We start from the raw sequence: 23,115 nt of genomic DNA, 5'->3' as shown, positions 1-23,115 counted from the left end.
GAAGGAATCAGTTCGATAAGGTTCTGACCTTTTTCTAGACAATCATTGAGACTAGGGGATCCTTTTTGTTTGGCCGAGGCATCAAACACTGGCCTGATTCGTGTAGTACTGTTTTCTTGTACTACGTGTCGATGTGGTAGATAATGGCATGTTACATCAATTTCGCTTCTTGGTACTTCTTCTATGATGCCTTCTTGTTCCCATTCACTAAAAACTTCTCCATAAGCATCATAAAGTTTCTCAGCTTTTAGTTGTTTTACTGTAGAAGCTAATCTCTTTACAGCTAAGTCATAGTTATCTTTTAACGGTAGATAGTTATCAAGCCATGGCAAGCTGACTTGAAAACGCCCCTCTTCGTTCACCTTTACAGTAGACAAGAAATGATCTCTTGCTTCTTCTTGAAGTTCCAGTTTACTTTTCTTCTCTGATGGATCTAGAATTCCAAGTGAATCTAGAAACCAGAGATCAGATATCAATATTTCTTTATTCAACATGGATGTGACGAGCAGTGCGGAATTGTCCGAGATCTCACGCATACCATTTTTCCCGAAAAGAGTCCAACCAAGTTTTGTTTCTATAGCAAGCAGCAAGGCCTGAAGTAAGCAATTTAAATCCTCCGGTCATCAGCTTGCCTGCAATGTCAGCGCCAATAAGTATTTCTATTGGTCCATTACTATCGCTGCATACAGAAATATTGTTCTCTTTAAGCTCTCGAATCCACTCGCCATTAGCAACTTGTGGTATACTTCCACAAATAATATCTTGGCTAAGAGCTTTGAAGTTATAATGATAAGTTCCATCCCTTTTAGACAAGAACACTGTAAAAACATCGTGGTTTATGACATCAGTACATGACCCGCCAAATAATGAATGGCTCAATCTTTCTTTAGATGTACTCTCAAATTTCATTTCATCTGCAGTGCTTTTTAAAATATAAGATCTCTGTGAAGCTGAATTGATAATAGCACGGGCCTGGCGCTTCCTATCTCACCCTTTCAATGTAACCGTTAAAGTTTGCAAAAACACATTTGTTGTTCTCGCCAAATTGGTGAGGGTTTCATCTCGTTCAGGTACTGCATCCGTATTTTCATCCTCATTCGTGCTAACAGGAACTGGAGATTTTGATTCAGCTTGGATATTTCTACATAAAAGTATGTGGTGTTTCTTCCCACAAATCACACACGATGTTCGTTTTTTACATTTAGCTATTACATGTTTTCTGTCTAAACATAAAAAGCAACTGTGACTGCATATATTACGGAAACGGCGTATAAACGTTTGTAAATTTATTAAAGATGAGGGGTATCCAAAAGGGGTTCTCCCTGAAATAAATTCATATATAAAACCCCTCAAAAAGACTTTACATTTTTCTTGAAAAGGGTAAGTGAAAAAATTTTTCTTGTATGGTTCGTTTTAAAGTTGCTTATTTTAATATTTTGTATTTCTTTTTGGCTCAATCCTAGGAGATTGGAAAAGCTAACGTTGTACAATTCTCTGATGTTTTTTTTTAATGAAAATAGATCGATATGTACATGGGAAAAGCGAATGTGGTGCGGAATGCCGAGTGTGTGCAATTTTGGGATGTTTTTTTAAGTGAAAATAGATCGATGTGCACATGGGCAAAGCCAATGTGGTGCGCGATGCGGAGTTTGTGCGATTCTGGGATGTTTTATGTGATAATACTTTCTCTTTAATTCTATAAACAGACATAATTTCTTGTTCAGTTACAAAGTTCCGCTGTTCAAGTCCCGTAATTGCTGTCCCGAGAATACCAACTAACGTGTCAATCGAAATTTTTTCGTTTTCACTAACCTCTCTGTCACCTTCTTTATGTCTTTATCCATTTTTTGCAGCAATTCCACTTTTTGTTTGATGGACATCGAAACATACTTTCGTTTTGTAGATCCTTTGGGAGCTGCAGCATCGGAAGTTCTATTTGACATAATCGAAAGTTCAAGTTTACTTTTATAAAACTGCTCTTACAGTCTGCAAAAAATAATAAGCCGCATCCAATTCGAAGATTAAGGAACAACGCAATTATCAACATTAACTGAAATAGATAATTGGATAATTTTAGCTTATACTGTCCGTTATACATTAAACGTGCACACGAAAACGTATTCTGCGCTTGCGCAGACGCATATGCGCAGTGGTAAATGTCTTGCGCGCACGAGTAAAACGCCTATGCGCATGCTTCAATGCGGCGCATGCGCAGAAAGATTTTAGCCTTGAGGTCCGGATTATGGGTGTCCGAATTAACGACTTTTGACTGTATACTTATTTCTACATCTGTAGAGAATACATTGTGACGTCACAATTTTAGTCCCACTCGTTTATGAACGTCACATAGCTCCGCCTTCGCAACTTTGTTTATACAACGTTTACTGGCAATTTTTAAGAAATTGCCGCTACTGAAAATCGCCAAGTAGTGGGCTAAAGCACATTTTCACCCCTTTTTCTGTTTAAATTTCACCGTTTCCATTGCAGACTGTCGATTTATACTAACAAGACATTAAAAAAACAGAAGCAAAATTTTTTTGACCTTGTTTAAATGTAATTATGTTAATTTAACATGAAAGAATGATATGAAGTATTTAGAAATTTTTATAGACTTGATTTAAAATTTTATTTCTCATAAAAAAATTAGCTCTATGGCATTTTGTATATTGCTGTCATTGAACATATGAAAAAGTGAAAATAATTTTTTTTTTAAGTATAGGGTGGTGGAAAGTGTTTTATCAACAGTATTGATAGGGGTATTTTATGTTTTAGCTATTGTTCATATTCTTTTTCCTTTAAGTTAATTTAATAATAAATTTCAAAATTATATGTAGAAGCTCATTAATTTACCTTTTGTAAGTGAAGACTGTCATAACACCCTTTTCTTCCCTACCCCTTGTTGATTTTATTACTGTTTGAATTGATTTTTTCAGTTTTAAGTGCTTAAAAATTTCAGCAGAATATTTGAATTTGATATATAAAAAATTACCAAAAAAAAAAAAAAAAAAAAAATCTGTAGATGTATGTTATATATGTAACTGTATCTATTATTATCTTTAACCATAACTGTAATATAGTATAGTAGATGAGTGATGTACATCTTGTAATCATCACTGAGCACCTACCCAACACATATAAAATACAACACCGGGCTTCCTTGATTAAAAAAAAAATCTTTTTTGAAGAAGGATGCAGCCTCGGTAAAGATGTTCTAAACAAAAACATCATGGGAAGTTGTTTACTGTGAAATCGAAACTTATATAGCTGGTAAGTGAGTTGTTTATTTTTATTGGAAGTGGCTAAAAATACGTATATATAAACTATTTAAAGTCCTAAATTAAATATGGGTGGATTAAAGCCACCAAGTAATCTAAGTTTCGAAGGAAATTTAAGCGAAAATTGGAAGAAATAGAAACAAAAATTCCAAATTTATATGTTAGCGTCTGGTGGTATTACTAAATCACCTGAAATTAAAGTAGCTATTTTATTGCATATTATTGGTGAAGAAGCACTTGAAAAATTTAATACTTTTAATTTAAGTGAAGAAGATAAGAAGGATGTTGACAAAGTAATTGAAGCTTTTGAAAATTTTTGCATACCGAAAGCAAACGAAAGTGTTGATAGACATATATTTTTCTGTCGAACACAACATGTAGGTGAATCGTTTGATGATTTCTTAACCAATTTAAAGAAATTAAGCAGCAACTGTGGATTTGCAGAATTAAAAGATAGTTTAATAAGGGATAGAATAGTAAGTGGAATTCTAAATAAAAATCTCAAAGATAGATTATTAAGGGAAGATCAGTTAACATTGGAGAAATGTATTAAAATGTGTAAAGCTTCTGAATTAGCAGAACTTCAGCTGAAAACTTTAACTGAAGAAAATAAAATAGAAGCTATCAAACGTAATAAATTTCGACCTTCAGAGGAAAAAAGTCAGCCTTGTAAGAAAGACTTTCATGTAAAACAAAAGCAACAAAGTACTAAATCTTCTTCAAACTATCAAGGAAATAAGTACAATAATCCAAAATCATGTAGAAAATGTGGAACTTTTCATAAGTTATACAACTGACCTGCTTGTAATAAGATTTGCTTGTACTGTAAAAAGAAAAATCACTTTTCTAAAATGTGCACTTTTAAAAAGGTTAATGTTGTACAGAATAATTTAGAGCATGAGTTACATAATAATGGTAATGAATATATTTTAGGGTCAGTAGAAGATACAAATCCATTTTCTAAAAATAAAACCGAATGGTTTGAAAAACTAAAAGTAAACATATCTAAATATTTATTTGTTAAGTTGGATACTGGAGCTCAGTGTAATGTGCTACCATTGCCTAAATTTAAACAATTAAATTTAAGAGAGAAATGTTTGACTAAATCAAAAGTCACTTTAAATAATTACAATGGTACTACAATTGATGTAGTTGGAAAATGTAAATTATTATGTGAAACATCGAAAGGGGACAAGGATGAAATAGAATTTCAAGTCGTAGCATGTGATAAAACTGTTCCAGCTATTTTAGGTTTACCTACATTGCAAAAATTAAACCTAATACAAAGGATTTGTACAGTAAATCCTGATTCCAATGAAAAGTTACCAGAACTTTTAAAAGGATATCAAGATTTGTTTAAAGGAACTGGGAATTTAACTGGATATACATATCATCTTAAATTAAAACCAGAAGCTGTTTGTAAAATAGAACCCTTTAGGAAAATTCCACATAGCTTATTAAATCCATTAAAAAAGGAATTAGCAAGAATGGAAAAAGATAGTATTATAAAGAAAGTTAACCAACCAACAGAATTTGTGAATTCATTAGTGGTAGTAAGGAAAAAGGATGGAAATTTAAGAGTGTGTTTAGATCCTCAGCACCTTAACCAAAATATACTGAGAGAACATTATCACATACCAACCTTTGAAGAAATTTCATCTCAAATGACAAATACAAAGGTCTTTAGTATTTTAGATGCAAACAAAGCATTTTGGCAAATTAAACTGTCAGATTCAAGTTGTCAATTTACTACATTTAACACTCCGTTTGGTAGATATTGTTTTTTGAGGTTGCCATATGGACTGAGTTCATCACCAGAAGTTTTCCACAGAAGTTTTTCTGAAATTTTTAGTGATTTAGAAGGAGTTCAAATATATATAGATGACTTATTAGTTTGGGGTAAAGATAAAAAAGAACATGATTCAAGATTAAAGAAGTTGTTGGACAGAGCCAGAGAAAAGAATGTTAAATTTAATTTAAATAAATGTAAATTTGGGCTGAATGAAGTGAAATATATGGGACATATATTTTCTAAAGATGGTTTAAAACCAGATGAAGACAAAATTAAGGCTATTCTAGATATAAAACCACCAAAAAATGTGAAAGAATTAGAAACTTTCCTAGGAATGATTACATATGTTTCTAGATTTATACCTAATGTATCAGAATTGACATCGTGTTTAAGAGATTTGTTGAAAAAACAAGTTATCTGGAACTGGAATGCAACACATGAAAAAGCATTTAGAAGACTAAAAGATGTCTTGATAAATAAACCAGTTTTACAGTATTATGATATAAACATGCCAGTAGTTTTATCTGTAGATGCATCTCAAGAAGGACTAGGAGCAGTCTTACTGCAGAATAATTTACCAGTGGCATATGCATCTAAGGCATTAACAGATACACAGAAGAATTATGCTCAAATTGAAAAGGAAACTTTAGCTATTGTATTTGCGTGTAAGAATTTTCACCAGTATATATTTGGAAAAAATATTACTGTGGAAAGTGATCATAAACCACTGGAATCAATTTTTAAAAAGCCATTAAATAAATGCCCTGTAAGACTACAAAGAATGCGTACAAAGATTACAGCCATATCAGTTTGAGATAAAATATAAACCAGGAAAAGAACTTTTTATAGCAGATGCATTATCAAGATCATTCACTGATAAAGGATCTGATTTCTGTGAAGGAGAAATAGAAGCTCATGTTGGATTAGTTGTAGAATGTATACCAATGTCTAATGGTAAAATGGAAGTTTTTCAACTGGAAACAGAAAAAGATGAAGAACTACAAGTTTTAAGAAAATTAAAACTGGATGGCCAGATGAAAAATGTATGGTTCCAGAACTGGCAAAACCATATTTTAACTTCAGAGAAGAACTATCAGAAGCAAATGGATTAATATTTAAAAATTCCTGTGTTGTTGTACCAAGAAGTTTATGAAAAGATATGTTAAGCAGAATTCATTATGGTCATTTAGGAGTAGTAAAATGCAAGATCAAAGCAAGAGAAATATTATATTGGCCAGGAATGTCCAAAGAAATTGAAGATTTGGTACTGAATTGTCAAACATGTTTAAGTTTACAAAAAGCTAATACTAAAGAACCAATGATATCTAAAGAAATACCTAATGGTCCATGGGAAGTATTGGGAACAGACCTCTTTTACTTTCAAGGAAGGGATTATCTAATAGTTATAGATTATTTTAGCAAATATGTTGAAATTGGACATTTGGAAGATTTGTCAAGTGTAGCAGTGATAAAGCAATCGAAATCAATTTTTGCAAGACATGGTATTCCGAAAATAGTATATTCGGATAATGGTCCACAATATAATTGCAGGAAATATAAAGATTTTGCAAGAAGATGGAATTTTGAAACCAGAACTTCAAGTCCAAAATACCCACAGTCTAATGGAATGGTTGAAAGACATATTCAAACTGTCAAGCGAATGTTAGAAAAAGCTGTAGTTGACAACAAAGATCCATATTTAGTTTTATTGGAATATCGTAACTCTCCTATTTCAGATGAAATTAAGTCACCTTCTGAATTGATGTTTGGAAGAAAAGTAAATGGATTGATGCCTATAAAAGAGAATTTCATCCAAGCTAAACGATATGAAGACCATAAACAACACTTACTGAAGAGACAAACCTTACAAAAAAGTTATTATGATAGGAATGCAAGACCATTAAAACCACTGAAAACAGGAGATCATGTTTACATAAAAGAGAAAGGGAAAAAACTAAATGAAAGAGAGAAAATTATAGAAGAAGCAGAAAGACCACGTTCATATAGGATTATAAGAACAGATGGAAGAATTGTAGAAAGGAACAGAAGAGACCTTCTTAAAGGAACTAATCAGGAAGAGTTTGCAATACAAAACAACTATGAGAATGAAGTTATAGATGAACCCGAGATACATGAAAATAGTAGGAGCACTACAAATTTAGATGTGCCTGCAAGTCCTTCAAAATCTAACAGAAGTGTTGTGTCACCAAATAGTGAAAGAGGTATAGTATCATCAAATTTTTCAAATGGACATAACTACGTCACTCGATCTGGTAGGACTGTTAAGAAACCTTATTATTTAAAAGAATATGTTTAATTTTACTACTATTATTATTTTTTATAAAAAGGGAGATGTTATATATGTAACTAACTGTATCTATTATTATCTTTAACTATAACTGTAATATAGTATAGTAGATGAGTAATGTAGAATAAACGATGTTTGTGTACATCTTGTAATCATCACTGAGCATGTACCCAACACATATAAAATACAACACATATACATCTTAAAAAAAGAGAAATAGGAACTACTCTGCTATGCTCCCTCAAGTCACCAAACATTTTTGGTGAGAAACTCTATGCTGCCATATTGCTATCTAAATTTTTTGTCTAGATTTCCAACTTTAAGCCTAAAATGTCTCCCAAAAACACGGTTTTCGCGAATGCAAAAATCACATTTTGAATGCACAATTTAAGCTAAAATTCCGAAACAAAAACAAAAAATTTATATGGCAAAACGGTAAAGTTTCTAATCAAAATTATTTGACAAGAGTCCATGTACACAGCGATATGTTTTAACTTAAAAACATATCTACGAATGGCAGAATCTGGGCTAAGAACTATGCACACCTCGCTTTAATAAATGAACATAACAATAATAAATTTCAAAGAATACCATGTACACAACGTCCTGTTTCAACTTAAAAAAACTGCTAATCTTTGGAATATGGTAACAGGTAGTTTGGCGACATTTTGGTAAGGTGATAAAGGTTACTAGCTAGGACTTTAGTAGTTTACATGGATAAAGTCAAGAGTGTGCGCAGTGCCATTTTTGTGCAATTCTGGGATGTTTTTTTAAGTGAAAATAGGTCGACGTGTACATGGATACCGTGTAAGTGCAATTCTTAAAAACACGGCAAGCAGTGGGCGATTCTGCACTTTCTCCCAATTTCACACCTAATCTTCATCATGATTAAGCACTTTTGTTCCATAAAAGTTCTAGCATAAGCGTAATTCGGCTAGCAGATTGTTGGAAAAAAGTGTTGAGAGAGAAAAAAACATGCCTTTACTTCGTGAAAACAAAACGGCGTCCAAAAAAAAAACCTCGCAGTTTGCTGTAGCAGGGTTGGTCGCCAAATTTTCGCCAAAAAATCACCAAGTTACCATAATCCGAAGATTAACCCAGCTTTCTGTTTCAACTTTAAAAAACATCTACAAATTGCACAATTTAGACGGTACGCACTAATCAACAACTAAAATAAATTTCAAACCATTCAAAAAAACAATAATGACAGAAATTCATACTGAAAAAACAACGAACATAACATTCTACAAAATAAGAATAAAATAAAATGCACTTACCATGAATTAATGCTTTTTCGAACAGCAGAAATATCAATTTCATACCGCCATGTAATCACTATCGTATTTATATGACAGCCAGACACACTATCCAGAAAATTCATACTATGGTTCACAAATAAATAAAATAACAATCACAAATCCCTACTTCTATCATGCACAGCCACTAAAAATAATCTCCCAGACCCTCTTTCCACACCTCCAAATACCCACTGCCCCTCAACAGGAAGGACACGACAATATTTCCTTTTGCCGAACTTCAATTCAATCACTTCAACCATTTTATCTTTCCCCCCTAGCTTCTCAGACACAGAGCATGACGCGAACCAACGAACTCCAGCTAAAGATTTTTCAATGTGAACAGAGTTGACATATAACATGCAATCACGCCAAAAACCAGCGCAGAACACGTATCGCCACGTTTGGTGAAATTAGGGCGTATATCAGAGTTGTACCGAGAAATATATTATTTTAAAGCTGTTATTTTATATATCCTTAGAAAGTCTATGTATTAAAAAAGAAGTTAGTTCTCGCACATTAAAATTTTTTGATATAATCCTAATTTAACTGGTCTCAGTTTTAAATAATTTATCATTGTAGTAATCGTACTTGTAAGACATGTTCTGATACCCTTTTATAAGTAGAAGGGATAATATATGTTACAGTGTCATTAATGCTTAAAAGCAATGCAAGTTTGTTAAAAAAATACGGTGTTATTGACATACCACTATTAATTTCTACACAAAACTCATAAAATATTATAATTTTCATAATTAATATGGCTGCTGTATCATTGCTGAGAAAGATTAAATTTTTCCAGTTTAGTTTGTTATGTAAGTGTTAAAGAAAAGTACAGTCAAAAGTCGTTAATTCGGACACCCATAATTCGGAATGATCTATAATCCGGACATCAAAACTAAAAACTTTCTGCGCATGCGCCACATTGACACATGCGCAGAGGCGTTCACGCGTGCGCGTAAGACCTTTTACGACTGCGCATGAGTGTGCGCAAGTGCAGAATACGTTTTCGCGTGCGCATTTTATGTATAATGGACGTATAAGCTAAAATTATCTAATTATCTATTTCAGTTAATGTTGATGATTGCGTTGTTCCTTAATTTTCGAATTGCATCCGGCTTATTATTTTTTGCAGACTGTAAGAGCAATTTTATAAAAGTAAGCTTAAACTTTCGATTATATCAAATAGAATTTCCGATATATATTTGTTAATATGTAAAGGATCTAAAGCGAAAGTATGTTTTGAAATCCGAAATCTGTTTATCAATTTCACGCTGCTCGGCGGCGGGCGCCTAATGAATTGGAAGTTGATTTGTCAGCACTATCCTTATCTTCAGCGCAGATGTTTTTATTTTATTTGGCTTATAATTCCTTACCAAATGTAGTATTTCATCTCGATATGCTCCGTCTTTGATATGATTTAAAACAAGTTCCTCGTCATTATAATTCGCTTCCGATAGCGAAGAAAAGTGACAGAGGTTATTGAAAACAAAAAAATTTCGATTGACAAATTAGTCGGTGTGGTGTTCTTGACACAGCAATTATAGGACTTGAACGGCGGAACTTTGTAACTGAACAAGAAATTATGTCTGTTTAATAGAATTAAAGAGAAAGTATTATCACATGAAACGAAGCCACTTAAACAACTTACATTGAAAGAAATGTTTAATAAAGTAAACAAATAAATATTAAGCTTTTTCTTTTTGCAAATTTTGATACCCTTTAGATCATAATTGTTCTTTATTTCATAAATTACGGTTTCATATTTTTAATTTTAGAATTTCTGCATGCCATCTTACGAGATTTAAACTGATGATCTATAATCCGGAATCGCCGAAGTCCCGACGAGTCCGGATTAACGACTTTTGACTGTATAAATATTTTTGCTGGTGGCATTGGTGGCAATTATGATGAAATGGGTTAATAGACCCTTGGTAAATATGTAATAAGATTATACATAAAGCCTTTTTGAATTATTAATAATTTTTAAATTTAGCATGTGACATACTAAGCCTAGTATATTTACAATAGACTGACAATACATACAGTTTCTTCAACATTTCTCAGGTGTTTAACCATATGATAAAAAACTTTAGTTGATATAGACAGGTCATTTTCACTACTCGTATCTGTTTTATATGCTAGATACCATTGCGTTACAAATTCAGAAGTTAAAATTTAGGAATTTTTAGTTTAAAAATTTAGAAAATATTTGGTAGTAATAAGAAACTGAAATAATATATAATTTCATAAATAAGATTTAATTAATTTTTATTATATACACAAATTTTCAACAATGGGCAAAGAACTCAGTTTTCGTAAGTAATGTTTAATTTATATATTAACATTAAATTTTTTGGTGTTTTCTAATTATCCACACCTTCCTCCTGAAAATTCGGCAGTTCATTGGTGACTAATTTTTTTACTAAACTAATACATTAAAGGCAACAGCCATTTTTAAAATGGCTTACTAAGAGCACCATAAAAAAACAATAATCTATCAATAAAAAATAGAAAAACAAGAAACAGCTGTAATAAAATACTTATTTTTTCAAGAAATCCTTATGTGCAGTCAAAGTCATTAATCCGGACTCGTCGGGACTTCGGCGATTCCGGGTTATCGGTTTTTCCAGATTATAGATCATCAGTTTAAATCTGGTAAGATGGCATGCAGAAATTATAAAATTAAAAATATGAAACCGTAATTTATGAAATAAAGAGCAATTATGATCTAAAGGGTATCAAAATTTAGAAAAAAAAAAAAAAAAAAAGCTTAATATTCATTTGTTTACTTTATTAAGCATTTCTTTCAATGTAAGTTGTTTAAATTGCTTCATTTTATGTGCCAATACTTTCTCTTTAATTCTATAAACACACATAATTCCTTGTTCATTTACAAAGTTCCGCTGTTCAAGTCTCGTATTTGCTGTGCCGAGAATACCAACTAACTTATAGATTGAAATTTTTTCGTTTTCACTAACCTCTCTGTCACTTTCTTCATGCCTTTATCCATTTTTTGCAGCAATTCCACTTTTTGTTTGATGGACATTGAAACATGCTTTCGCATTGTAGATCCTTTGTCAACTCCACAATCGGAAATTCTATTTGACGTAATAGAAAGTTCAAGCTTACTTTTACAAAATTGCTGTAACACTCTGCAAAAAATAGTAAGCCGGATCCAATTCGAAGATTAAGAAACAACGCAATGTGCAACATAATTTTAGCTTAGCTTATACCGTCCGTTATACATTAAATGTGCATGCGTAAATGCATTATGTGCATGTGCAGAAAGTTTGTAGCTTTGAGGTCGGAATTATAGATCATTCCGGATTATGGACGTCCGGATTAAAAACTTTTGACTGTATTTGTTTTCACTGTTCTTCCCATATACACAGTCATCTGTTTTCACATAAAAAATAAGAGAATTGTGCAAATTCAGTGTCGCTTGCAAATTGGGCATTGTGCATGCTCTTGTTCTTCTGTTCATGTACGCAGCAATCTGTTTTTCCTGGGAAGGGGAATCGGAGAATTGCACAAATACGGCATCTGCCATTTTTCGCATTGCATTTCCATAAAATTCAGTCGTTTAAAAAGTACAACTTCATGAAATGTGAATTTTTATGGAATGTATTTCTGAAGAAATACAATACGTTCTTTTTCATCAGCCAGCAAACTCCACAATGTTGCTATGATTTGTCATGCGAAAAGAAAAATGTACTCAGTGCAGAAAGAAACACTAAATGGGAAAATGACATCAAATTTGGAAGGTGAAAATCCACGTGTGCTGAAATACTCATTTGCTGTGCACCTTGCGCTATATTTTGCCAACATAATGGATTGCACGTAACTATTTTGACGACATTATTGCATTGCCTCAAGAACACTTTTCAGATGGGCCGGTTGCTGTTATTGACATACCACTATAAATTATTTTCTTTTTTAATATACAATATTGCATATTCATTAACCATATTCTTTTGTTTTTTTATGATGGATTTTTAATTAATTATTCCTATTTTAACAGTTTTTGGTGTTTTTACCTGCCTTTTATATTAGTTTTTAGAACCTAAGCATCTGGATTTTAAAGATTATATTTAATATGTGCTATCCAATCAACAAACAACCAGCTAATTTTTAACAGCTTTCTTTGTTCGAGTTTGTACAGCATTTTAATTTTCACTGGAATTGAATTTTATTTTACTTATTTAGGGGACATCGCTGACTGTAACAGTCATCCTGGTTCCAAAAAGGAAGCCTGTTATGTCTGGGGACCATAGAACTGTTATTAAAGGTGCTCCTAGTCAATATGTAAAGCTTAATGTTGGTGGCTCATTGCATTACACAACAATTGGAACATTAACCAAACATGATAGCATGCTACGGGCCATGTTTAGTGGTCGCATGGAAGTGCTGACTGATTCTGAAGGTAATGGTTCTTCTTTTTTACTCTGCCTAATTTTTATATTGTATTTAAGTGTTTTATGGTTTTTGATTTTTTAATATGTTATTCATGTAACATATGACATTTCATGCACAATAAAATTGAGTTTTGATATTTTCTCCTCTTGTCAGCTATTCTTTATATATTTTGAATGTAAGAACCTGAGTATAAGTATGTCCTGCTTTATATCTTACTGCTTTTCTGCTTTAATATCTGTGTTGTTACACCTTAATAATGTTATTGCCTAATGAAAAATAATGCTGAATATTTATTTTTATTGATTCATGTTTTATGGTGTAGTAATTTTAAAATGTTTAATTTGTAAGGTCATATAGGTTGAACATATTTTTGCAGAATGTTTTTAAAGGCCTGCAAAGAATTATATAGTTGAAAAATGTAGAATCTAATTTCATGTCATCTCAAGCATAATCAAAGAAAAACAAGGCAGGAAGGCATAGAATTTGCAAACATGAGGGATTTGTCTACTTTGATGGATGAATCCAGCTGCTTAAAACGGTTATACAGTCCTATTTTCTTTTTTCCATCTTAAAATCATGGGTACTGTTCTGTTATTGGGATCAGATTCAGAAATGTATTTATGTATGCATGTGTGTGTGTGTGCACATGTATATACATGCATACATGTACACAAACATCCATATATACATACATTTCTAAATCCTATCTTGATAACAGAAGAGTATTGAAGCATGCATTCTTCTGTGTGCCATTCTGAAACAAACTAACTAACAAACCATCAGCTCACACACGGTATTCCTAATACCTGAAAGAGAAACTAAATCATCCTTTTTGTTTCATGTAGGCTGCATATTTAGGTAAAAATATATTTAAGGGCGTTCCTTGGCAATTTTTGGCAATTGGTCAGCAATGCATAGTTTCAAGATTGTCGTTAAACAAAACCAAAATAACAAGTCAAAGAATTGCACAAACTTGGTGTCTATGTACACATCAATCTATTTTCACTTAAAAGTCAAAGGAGCACTCAATTCTACACTAGAGCCAAACAAAAAAATATATAATCTCAATAAACTGCATTTTAAATCAAATAATGAAGTAACATAAAAAAGGAAATAAATCTTATCGCATCTACGCAATACACAAAGGAAATCTACGCACTATACAAAGGAAATATCCACTTACTTTATTTAGAAATTTCTGTGTTTTCAGTCTGTGGCACACAAAATTCTTTAACAGCATCCAAAAACTTTCTTCAAACCATGTTCCCTTTCTAATGGAGCACTTTATATGGTAAGCATTTGAACCTTTCTTGCGACAAAACCATTCAAAGCTATCTGAATTATCTTTACATTCAACCATACACATTTCCTTCATACAAACAGGACACTTATAATTCCGCTGAATTACATCCAACAAAGTTTCTTTTATCCGCAATTACTTAAAAAAAAAAAAAAAAAAAAAAAAAAAAAACACCTTCTGCTCTCTTGTTCTATAGCACCAAACACTCAGTTTACCACCGGCAGCCATTTTACAATGCAAAGCACATAATACGCAATGTACTTCCTAACTGACATCAAATGCAGAAATAAGCCTTTACAAATATTTGCCCATCAGTCAAATTCACTGCAGTTACGCAACCAATCACGTCATAATAGGATTTCGATAACATTCAACTATGCAGGTTACCATTAATGAAACAACTTGGTGATAATCCAAGAGGCACCCTAAAATATATGCTAACCGTGTATTTATTGTAGCCTTTCTGCTTTTACAGTGTTGCAATGCAATTTTAGGTTTTATTTGTTGTTTAGTATAATTTAACAAGTTGATTTATCTACATTTGTATATTAAAAAAAATATCCCTAATAAATTAATGATAATTCGGTTTTTTTTTGGGGGGGGGTCAATGGCTTCTCTAAAATGACATGGGCTTTACACCACCTGACAAAAGCAAAGCAAAAGTCTTCATGTACAGATGAGTCAAAAGAAGAATTTAAGGCCCTGAAAAACACTTTGAATTCCAGTCCTGTGTTAGCCATCCTGGAAATGAATTTATTCTCAATATATATATGAGCAGTGAAGGAATTTGAGTTGTTCTTTTGCAAAAAATCGACAGCTAAGAAGGTGCTGTTTCCTGTATTAGTAAAAGCTTCTTGAGACTGGAAAGAAATTGCTATGTCACTAGAAAAGAGCTGTTAGCTATCATGAAGGCAGCAGAACATTTCCATTACTATTTCTATGGCTGAAAATTGAAAGGCTTGCAGCAAGAAGGCTCCACATCTTTAAATTTTCAGAAAGTTAAAAAAAAAAAAAAAAAAAAATTAAAATTCATCTTTTAATGTTTGTCCTCATTAAAAGTGCTACTAAAATGATTTTTTTTACTGCTACTCCAGTGCAAAGAACAATATTTTTTTTTTTAACAAGAAAGACCCATGAATACACAATTTACCAAAGTGAAGCTGGGCCCTTCTTGCTGCAAGCCTTTCACTTCTTGTCGTGTATTAACCATGCTTTTTTGAGTGCTTGGTTTAAAAAAAAAATAGATGGTCAAGTGGCTAGATGGATACAGCAGACACAGGACTATGACATCACTGATGCTCTTTCAAGAAGACCTTGTGCAAAAAAGGCCAAACGCTGTTCAAAAAGTGAGTGAAAATTGGGCTTGAAAGTCCAGTGTTCAGACAAATTAACATTGACTTTATAACATAATAGACTGATCCATGGAGCAGTGAAGAACTTAAAAAAGCTGAAATGGAAGGTCATGAATTTCAACCATTAATAGGATTAGTGGAAAATAAGATTGAAAAACCCAGTTGGCAAGAAATAGCACCCTTTAATCTCCAGACAAATAGATACTGGGTTATAGGATTCTCTTCATCTGCAAGATGGAGTTGTCTACTGCAAATAGGAATTTGGTGACAGAAAGACTTTTAGGTGGCAGCTCATTTTACTAAGACCTTGAATTCCTTATATTCTCTTGGCTTCATAGTAGCACTACTGGAGGTTGTTTTGGTGTAATAAGGTTCTACATAAATTTCTTGAACATTTCTTGTGGGACAAGGCTAAAGCAGATGTGGAAAAGTGGTGCACATGGTGCTGATAAAGGCCCACAAACACGTACACAAAGACAACAGGGCTATAGTATAAGAGCACCATTCAAAAGGATTGCTGGATTTTGAAAGGATTCTCACATCTGTACTCACATAACTAAGGACAAGTACCACATAGCTGTCATGATTACTTTAGTAAATGGCCAGAAGCTTATGCCATCATTGATCTAGAATCTTCAACCATTGCAGAAGTTTTAGCAAAAACTAGATTTCATAATTTGATCGGCATTGTCATATTCACTCTGATCAAGGAAGAAACTTTTTATTTGCTATATTTAAAGGAGTATGTAGAATTCTTAGTATAGAAGAGAATCGAGCAACTCATTTACATCCACAGTCAGATGGCATGAACTCGCTCAGTGCTTGTGACCTTGTTAGGTGGGTCTCTGTTATGCAGCTCCATATACAAACTTTCTGTATTCAGTGGTGGTGCATGTTTAATTATGTACATAGCTGGGTTTGGGGTATTTGCATGTCAAGTGTTGTTACATTCCACTGAGTTCTTACTTTGTGTTGTTTTTGGGGGGCTACACACTATGTATGCGTATATATATAATAATTTAGAAGAGCAGATACTTGCAGTTATAGTCGATAAAGCAGCACAATTTTTATTCTTGAAAAGGATAATTTAAAAATTAATTGTATTTAATTTTATAATACTGGACTATTTTTCTCTATTTGTAAGTCAAAGCTGCGACCCAAAACTGTCGTGCAGAGGTGCTATTCATGAGAGCCCTGGATTTTCTCCATTGCAAATTTTGGTTGTGATCTTCATCTGCCGTATGACCTGATCTTCAGACGATTGGTGGACATCCCTTCTTCACTTTACAAGTATCTGGTAGATCTGCAGATACATTTAGAAGATGTTCATTGCTTTACCAGGGGCAAAGTTCAACACAGCAACTGAGAGAATGAGAAAGATATGCAATGCCTAGTCCACAGAGAGTAAATTCAAGGAAGTAAAGTCTGGTTGTGAAATTCTAAGAGACATCGAGGTATCTTAAACTGCAGACATCCTGGGAGGGTTTCTTCCATGTGATCAAGAAATTAAATAATGTAGTAGTACATATCCATCGAAAGTTCAAGCTTACTAGTAAACCTAAGATATTGCATCACAATCGTCTTCCACCTTATTAAAAGGGTAATGAGGCTTAGTTGTCCCTCATCTTAAGGATTGCACTGTCTGGAACATGTAGTCCATAGATGTTGCATCTAAATGTTATACGTATATATCTAAGTATTTACATTTTTATTCCATTGGTGTATTATTTATGTATTTATTTGTTTTGCATTTATGGCCACATTTATTTTTTTTAATATGTGTGTTTGTTTTTAATATAGAATTGTTGATTTTATTGGTCTGAGAATACAATATTCAGAATATAAAAATAGCTTGAGTGAAATGCAAGCTGTGCTTCTCGCACAACTAGTCTTTTTTGAAAGCTCATGTCTTATGTAAATATGTCTAAGGAAGTTCATCATTGTAGCTGTTTTAATTGTTATTGAACTGTGAGATTTAGCTAGTGCGAGTTTACTCAGCAACTGATTTGGGCAATTGCTGATATTTTCTCATAAATTTAACATAAATTGTTTATATCTGTGCAATTCTTCATTTTTAAAACATTAAATTTTGTATATGTATTTGTTGCAGTTTTGTAAGAGTAAAAATTAATCCAAACTTGTTAATATAGTCTATTCTTCTCTCACTCTCTCTCTCTCTCTCTTTTTTTTTTTTTTTTTTCTTTTATGTATTAGGCTGGATTTTGATTGATCGCTGTGGTCGGCATTTTGGTACTATACTAAGTTTTCTTCGTGATGGGTCTGTGCCCTTGCCCGAATCCACTAGAGAAATAGCTGAACTTTTAGCTGAAGCAAAATATTATTTAATTCAGGAACTGTGTGAATGTTGTGAATCTGCTCTAAGGAAGAGGGAGATGGAACTTGAACCTATATGCAGGGTTCCTTTGATAACTTCTACGAAAGAAGAACAAATGCTCATTAGTTCATCTACTAAAGTGAGTAAATAAACAAGAAGGGAAGTTAGTAGAAATTTAACCTCTTAGTTTAGTTGTTATAAATTTTTACAAATTATATTAATTATTGTATTATATGTATTAAAATAATTAATTATTGTAGTCTATCTAATAAAAGTTGTTTTATTGCCATGCATTATGTTATTCTGCTACACGATTTCTCACTTGTCTTTACCATCTGTATCAAAATTGCCCAATGATAATTTGAAATTCAGTAGCCACATTGTTATAATTGTCTGATATCTGTTTGTAATACCAATTTCTGTTGTTAAATGCTATTTTAAAAATGAAATGTTTCCAGTAGTTGAGAAAAAAAGTAATACAGTCAAAAGTTGTTAATCCGGAATGATCTATAATCCGGACCTCAAAGCTACAAACTTTCTGTGCATGCGCATTTAATGTATAACGGACGGTATAAGCTAAGCTAAAATTATCTAATTATCTATTTCAGCTAATGTTGCAGATTGCATTGTTCCTTAACCTTTTGAAGACGGGATGGCCATTATAGTGGCCATAGAGTCCTCTCTTTGAAAAGACGGGGTTGTCCACTTTAGTGGCCATGTATTTTTCCCCCCATTTTCCAGGCTCAAAAGTAAGGTGAAATGTCAAATTTGACGTCCCTAGGGTTTTAACCACTTATCTCTTTCAAAGGTCTTCCTTTTGCAACATAGATGTACCCCTCTGAGAATCCATTAAACTACACACAAGAATCTTTGTTGCAAATAGGTGGTGATTTCTTAAAGGGGGAAAAGCATTCGGTTCAAGATTCCCTCTCCTTTGGTAGCTTTTACTGCTACCAAAGTTCTGGCCTCAAAGGATTAATCTTCGAATTGGATCCGACTTATTATTTTTTGCAGACTGTTAGAGCAATTTTACAAAAGTAAGCTTGAACTTTCGATTATGTCAAATAGAATTTCCGATATATATTTACTAATATGTAAAGGATCTACAAAGCAAAAGTATGTTTCGATGTCCATCAAACAAAAAGTGGAATTGCTGCAAAAAATGGATAAAGGCATATCCTTTGTTTCTCGAAACATTCCGAAATCTGTTTATCAATTTCATGCTGCTCTGGGGGATGGAGGGGGAACGTCGCAGCATGAAATGAACTGGAAGTTCATCTGTCAGCACTATCCTTATCTTCAGGGCAGATGTTTTTATTTTATTCAGCTTGAAATTCCTTACTAAATGTAGTATTTTATCTTGATGTATTCCGTCTTTGATACGATTTAAATCAAATTCCTCGTCATTATAAATATCATGAGTACACACAGGGTTCGTACGGTCCTTAAAAGTCCTTAATTTTTTCAAAAATGATTTTTGGTCCTTAGAAGTCCTTAATTTTGGCCAAAATGAATAAACGGTCCTTAATTTTGCTCATTTGACATTTCTTATCATTTCTAATGATTGCCATTCTAAGTGTAAATTACGATTTCTCATGAATATGGAATTAAAATTACACGGCTCTTAAGCAATCTGTTGGCGGATTTGCGTTGCAAACGATAAAAAAAAAAAAAAAAAAAAAATTAGCTACCCGAACGAAAGTATCGGTGTCTGATTGGCTATTCACCCAATCTTTCGAAACAGGTGTTATCCATAAATTTAGGCAGATTGTAACGAAAGCGTGAAGCCGGAAGTTCTTTAAGAGGCGAAAGTGATGCTGAAGGTGCTCGAGAAAAAAAAGGGGGGGGGGATTCTGAAAATATTTGCCAAAGTTAGAGCAATCCCAACCTGGAAGCCCACAACCCTTCCGACGCCAATAGGAACGAGATGCCTGGAAAGTGCATTTTCAATAAACTGTGGCTTCTTCAAGCTGACTACAAGGACTGGATATTGATGGATGGCAATCCTTAAATGTGGTCTTTGTCTGAAACAAATTGAAATTTCTAGAATGGGAGAGTCAGCGCTGAAAGTTCACATGAAAATTAAGTTTCGTTTTATCATTTCAATTTGTTTTTACACGGTTTTGCTTAGCTTAATTTCTGTGTTTGTTTCAATTAAGCCATAAATTAATTTTTTAACACTTTCTACGGAGTTTATTCTCTTTTGCACATACTATATGTCTGGGATATCGGGATTATGAGTTTATTTCTGCAGATGGTCTGTTATCGATTTCGCGGGAAATCTGTTGGCTCCATTTCGATTTTAGGTCGCCAAGGGCAAATTCGGTAATGCTAGCCGAGAAAAAGTGAAGTTCGGAAATACGTTTTGAAGCTTCAATAGACAATTAAGTATTTGGTTTAAACCTATGTTGTTGATAGTAATGCATAATTTTTGCTAATGGCGATACAATTATTAGTTGAAAATAACTAACTAATTAAAAATTTTTTAATATTTTTAAAGCTGAAAACAACTAATTGAAACTAATTTTCCTGAATTAACTAGACGCAAAATTAACTTTCATGAATTACTAAAGTTATTGGGTAGAAGTTTAATTGAAAATATACATTCCATATATATATATATATATATATATATATATATTTATACAGTACAAAGTCCGAGGTCTGGACTCGTAGGGACTTCGGCGATCCCAGATTTGAGATTTTTCCAGATATTAGATCATTTTAAATCTACTAAGATGGCACGTTAAAAATTTTTAAATTGAAAATATGAAATCGGGATTTATGAAATAATGAAGCATTTATGATTTAAAGGCTATCAAAATTTACAAAAGAAAAGAGCTTTATATTTATATGTTTACTTTATTAAACATTTCTTTCAATGTGAGTTGTTTGATTTGTTTTCTCTGCTAATACTTTAGACTAATACTATAGACATATAATTTCTTGTTCAGTTATTAAGTTCCATTGTTCAAGTCCCGTAATTGCTGTGTCGAGAATTCCAAATAACTTGTCAATCAAAATTTTTTCTCGTTCAGTAACCTCTCTGTTACTTTCTTCACTATCGGTAGCTGTATTTTCTGGATTTAGAACCATACTACAGATTTCGCCCTCCGTTAATTGATTGATGATTGGGCATTGTCATCGCAATGAAAAACTTCTGTTTAACTTCGCTAAATTCTGCCGCCTGGTGCGGCCATGCGAGCTCTGGCGCTGGTTCTAGCTTTATGTGAATAATAAATCAGTTATTCTTAATTCAAATAGAACTAAATATAATCGTTTGTCCTATGAGTATCATTAACAAAATCTATTTTTAGCATAAGGAAAGAAATTTCTGCTAAATCTCCCCTTGTCAACATTTTAGCGCATTAAACTTAAATCTGTAATCGGATAATACTCTGTTATTTGGCGTCGCTGCATGATTCATCACTCAAGTTGTCATCCGTTGATAAACATGCGGTGATAAAAGCAAAATACAATAAATAGTGATTCACGATTTCGGCATCAAGGATATAAAATACCGTATTTACGCGAATCTAATGCGCATCGCTTTTGGCCAAATGTAGTACTCAAAATTGGGGTGCGCATTAGATTCGAGTGCAAAGTTCGCCAATGACGTCAACCGAATTTAAATCGTAACAATGGATTACTGTATTTCTCGACTACATTTACCGTTACATTTATCGTTGACACATTATTGCATACTGCAGAGTACGTAGTCACGAAATGGAGGGCAAGCAGAGAAGAATGTCATATGACGCTACTTTCAAACGTAAAGTAATTCTTTATCCTGAAAGAAATGGCAATAGAAAGGCTGGGAGAGAGTTCAACGTAGCTGAGAGCAATGTTCGCTTGTGGCGGCAACAGAAATTGGCACTGTTTGCAACTAAAACTAGTAGAAAGAAATTCACAGGCCCTCGCAAAGAAAGACACCCTAAAATTGAAGAAAAAGTTTTGGAATTTGTACGTGAAAGGAGGAAGAATGGACAACCTGTGACTAGCGACACTATAAGAAATAAAGCAAAAGTGGAGGCTGAAGTTCTTGGAATACCGAAATGACAGTTTAAAGCTAGTGTCGATGGGTGGATCGGTTTATGAAGCGGATGGGCTTATTTCTAAGACGCCATATAACAATATGCCAAAAGCTTCCTGCAGATTTTGAGGGAAAACTACTAACATTTTAGCGGTATGTCATCACACTTCGGAAGGAAAAGAATTTTTCAATGGGGCAAATTGGCAACGCTGACGAGACGCCAATTTGGTTTGATATGCCTCGTAACTACACCATTACAGAGAAGGGGACTAAAAAAGTTATCATCAAAATAGTGACTAAAGACGTTTACTATTAATCACTGATTGTAGAAACTATTAGCTAGATAGAAATGTTACCATTTATTTCATGTTCATACTTTACGATATGTACCGTATATACGGTAGTGGTAATTAACAATGATTGTTTCACTTAACAATAGCCCACTAATAGGTTAATTCTATGTTCTGTTACTTTATGTATAAATCCATTGTTGTATAAAATATGGTATCTAAATTTAAATAAAATTATCATACCATTGATTGATAGTTTATATACAAATCCATTGTTGTATAAAATAAGATTCAATAAATTCCTCATACCACTGATGCGCATTACATTCGCCGACAAACAATTTTTTTATTATTTAAAGTTTTAACATGGGGATGCGCATTAGATTCGCATAAATACGGTATTAGTTGGTGTAAAATTAACAAATGTTTCAGTTTGAGATTATGCCAAGCAGATACGCAGCTATGGAGTCAAGTTACTAATCACACAAATTTATGCTAAAGTAATTATTTCTGCAATAATGAGATATTTTATTTAGCACCAAACTGAGATTAAGAATCGGGATTTCCGGCATGTTTTTTTATGGTGAGGAAAAAAATCTATTGCGCGTGCATAAAGCATACCCCTTCCCTTCAAAAAAGCCCTAAAAAATTGGTTGGTGGTGGCTTTGAGGTCCGGATTTTAGATCATTCCAGATATTGGATGTTCGGATCTCGGA

General features: G+C 33.0%; 1 protein-coding gene across 2 annotated transcripts in view; it reads left to right on the top strand.

Moving 5' to 3' along the window:
• LOC118204740 (BTB/POZ domain-containing adapter for CUL3-mediated RhoA degradation protein 3) overlaps positions 1-23,115 on the top strand; it is a 72,890-nt gene that overhangs the window by 12,902 nt on the left and 36,873 nt on the right. For both annotated transcript variants that reach the window (XM_085817291.1, XM_085817292.1), the window contains exons 2-3: positions 12,880-13,096; positions 17,956-18,215. In XM_085817291.1, coding sequence (XP_085673417.1) covers positions 12,931-13,096; positions 17,956-18,215 — 426 coding nt within the window. In that variant the 5' untranslated portion in view covers positions 12,880-12,930. The remainder of the gene's footprint in view (positions 1-12,879; positions 13,097-17,955; positions 18,216-23,115) is intronic.

Source organism: Stegodyphus dumicola, chromosome 5 (genome assembly GCF_044657685.1).
Source record: "Stegodyphus dumicola isolate Sdum_Otavi_A_Nest chromosome 5, ASM4465768v1".
In the NCBI taxonomy this organism is placed as follows: Eukaryota; Metazoa; Arthropoda; class Arachnida; order Araneae; family Eresidae; genus Stegodyphus; species Stegodyphus dumicola.
Note: the sequence above shows the minus strand (reverse complement) of the source record. Positions and strands in the feature narration are given on the sequence as shown.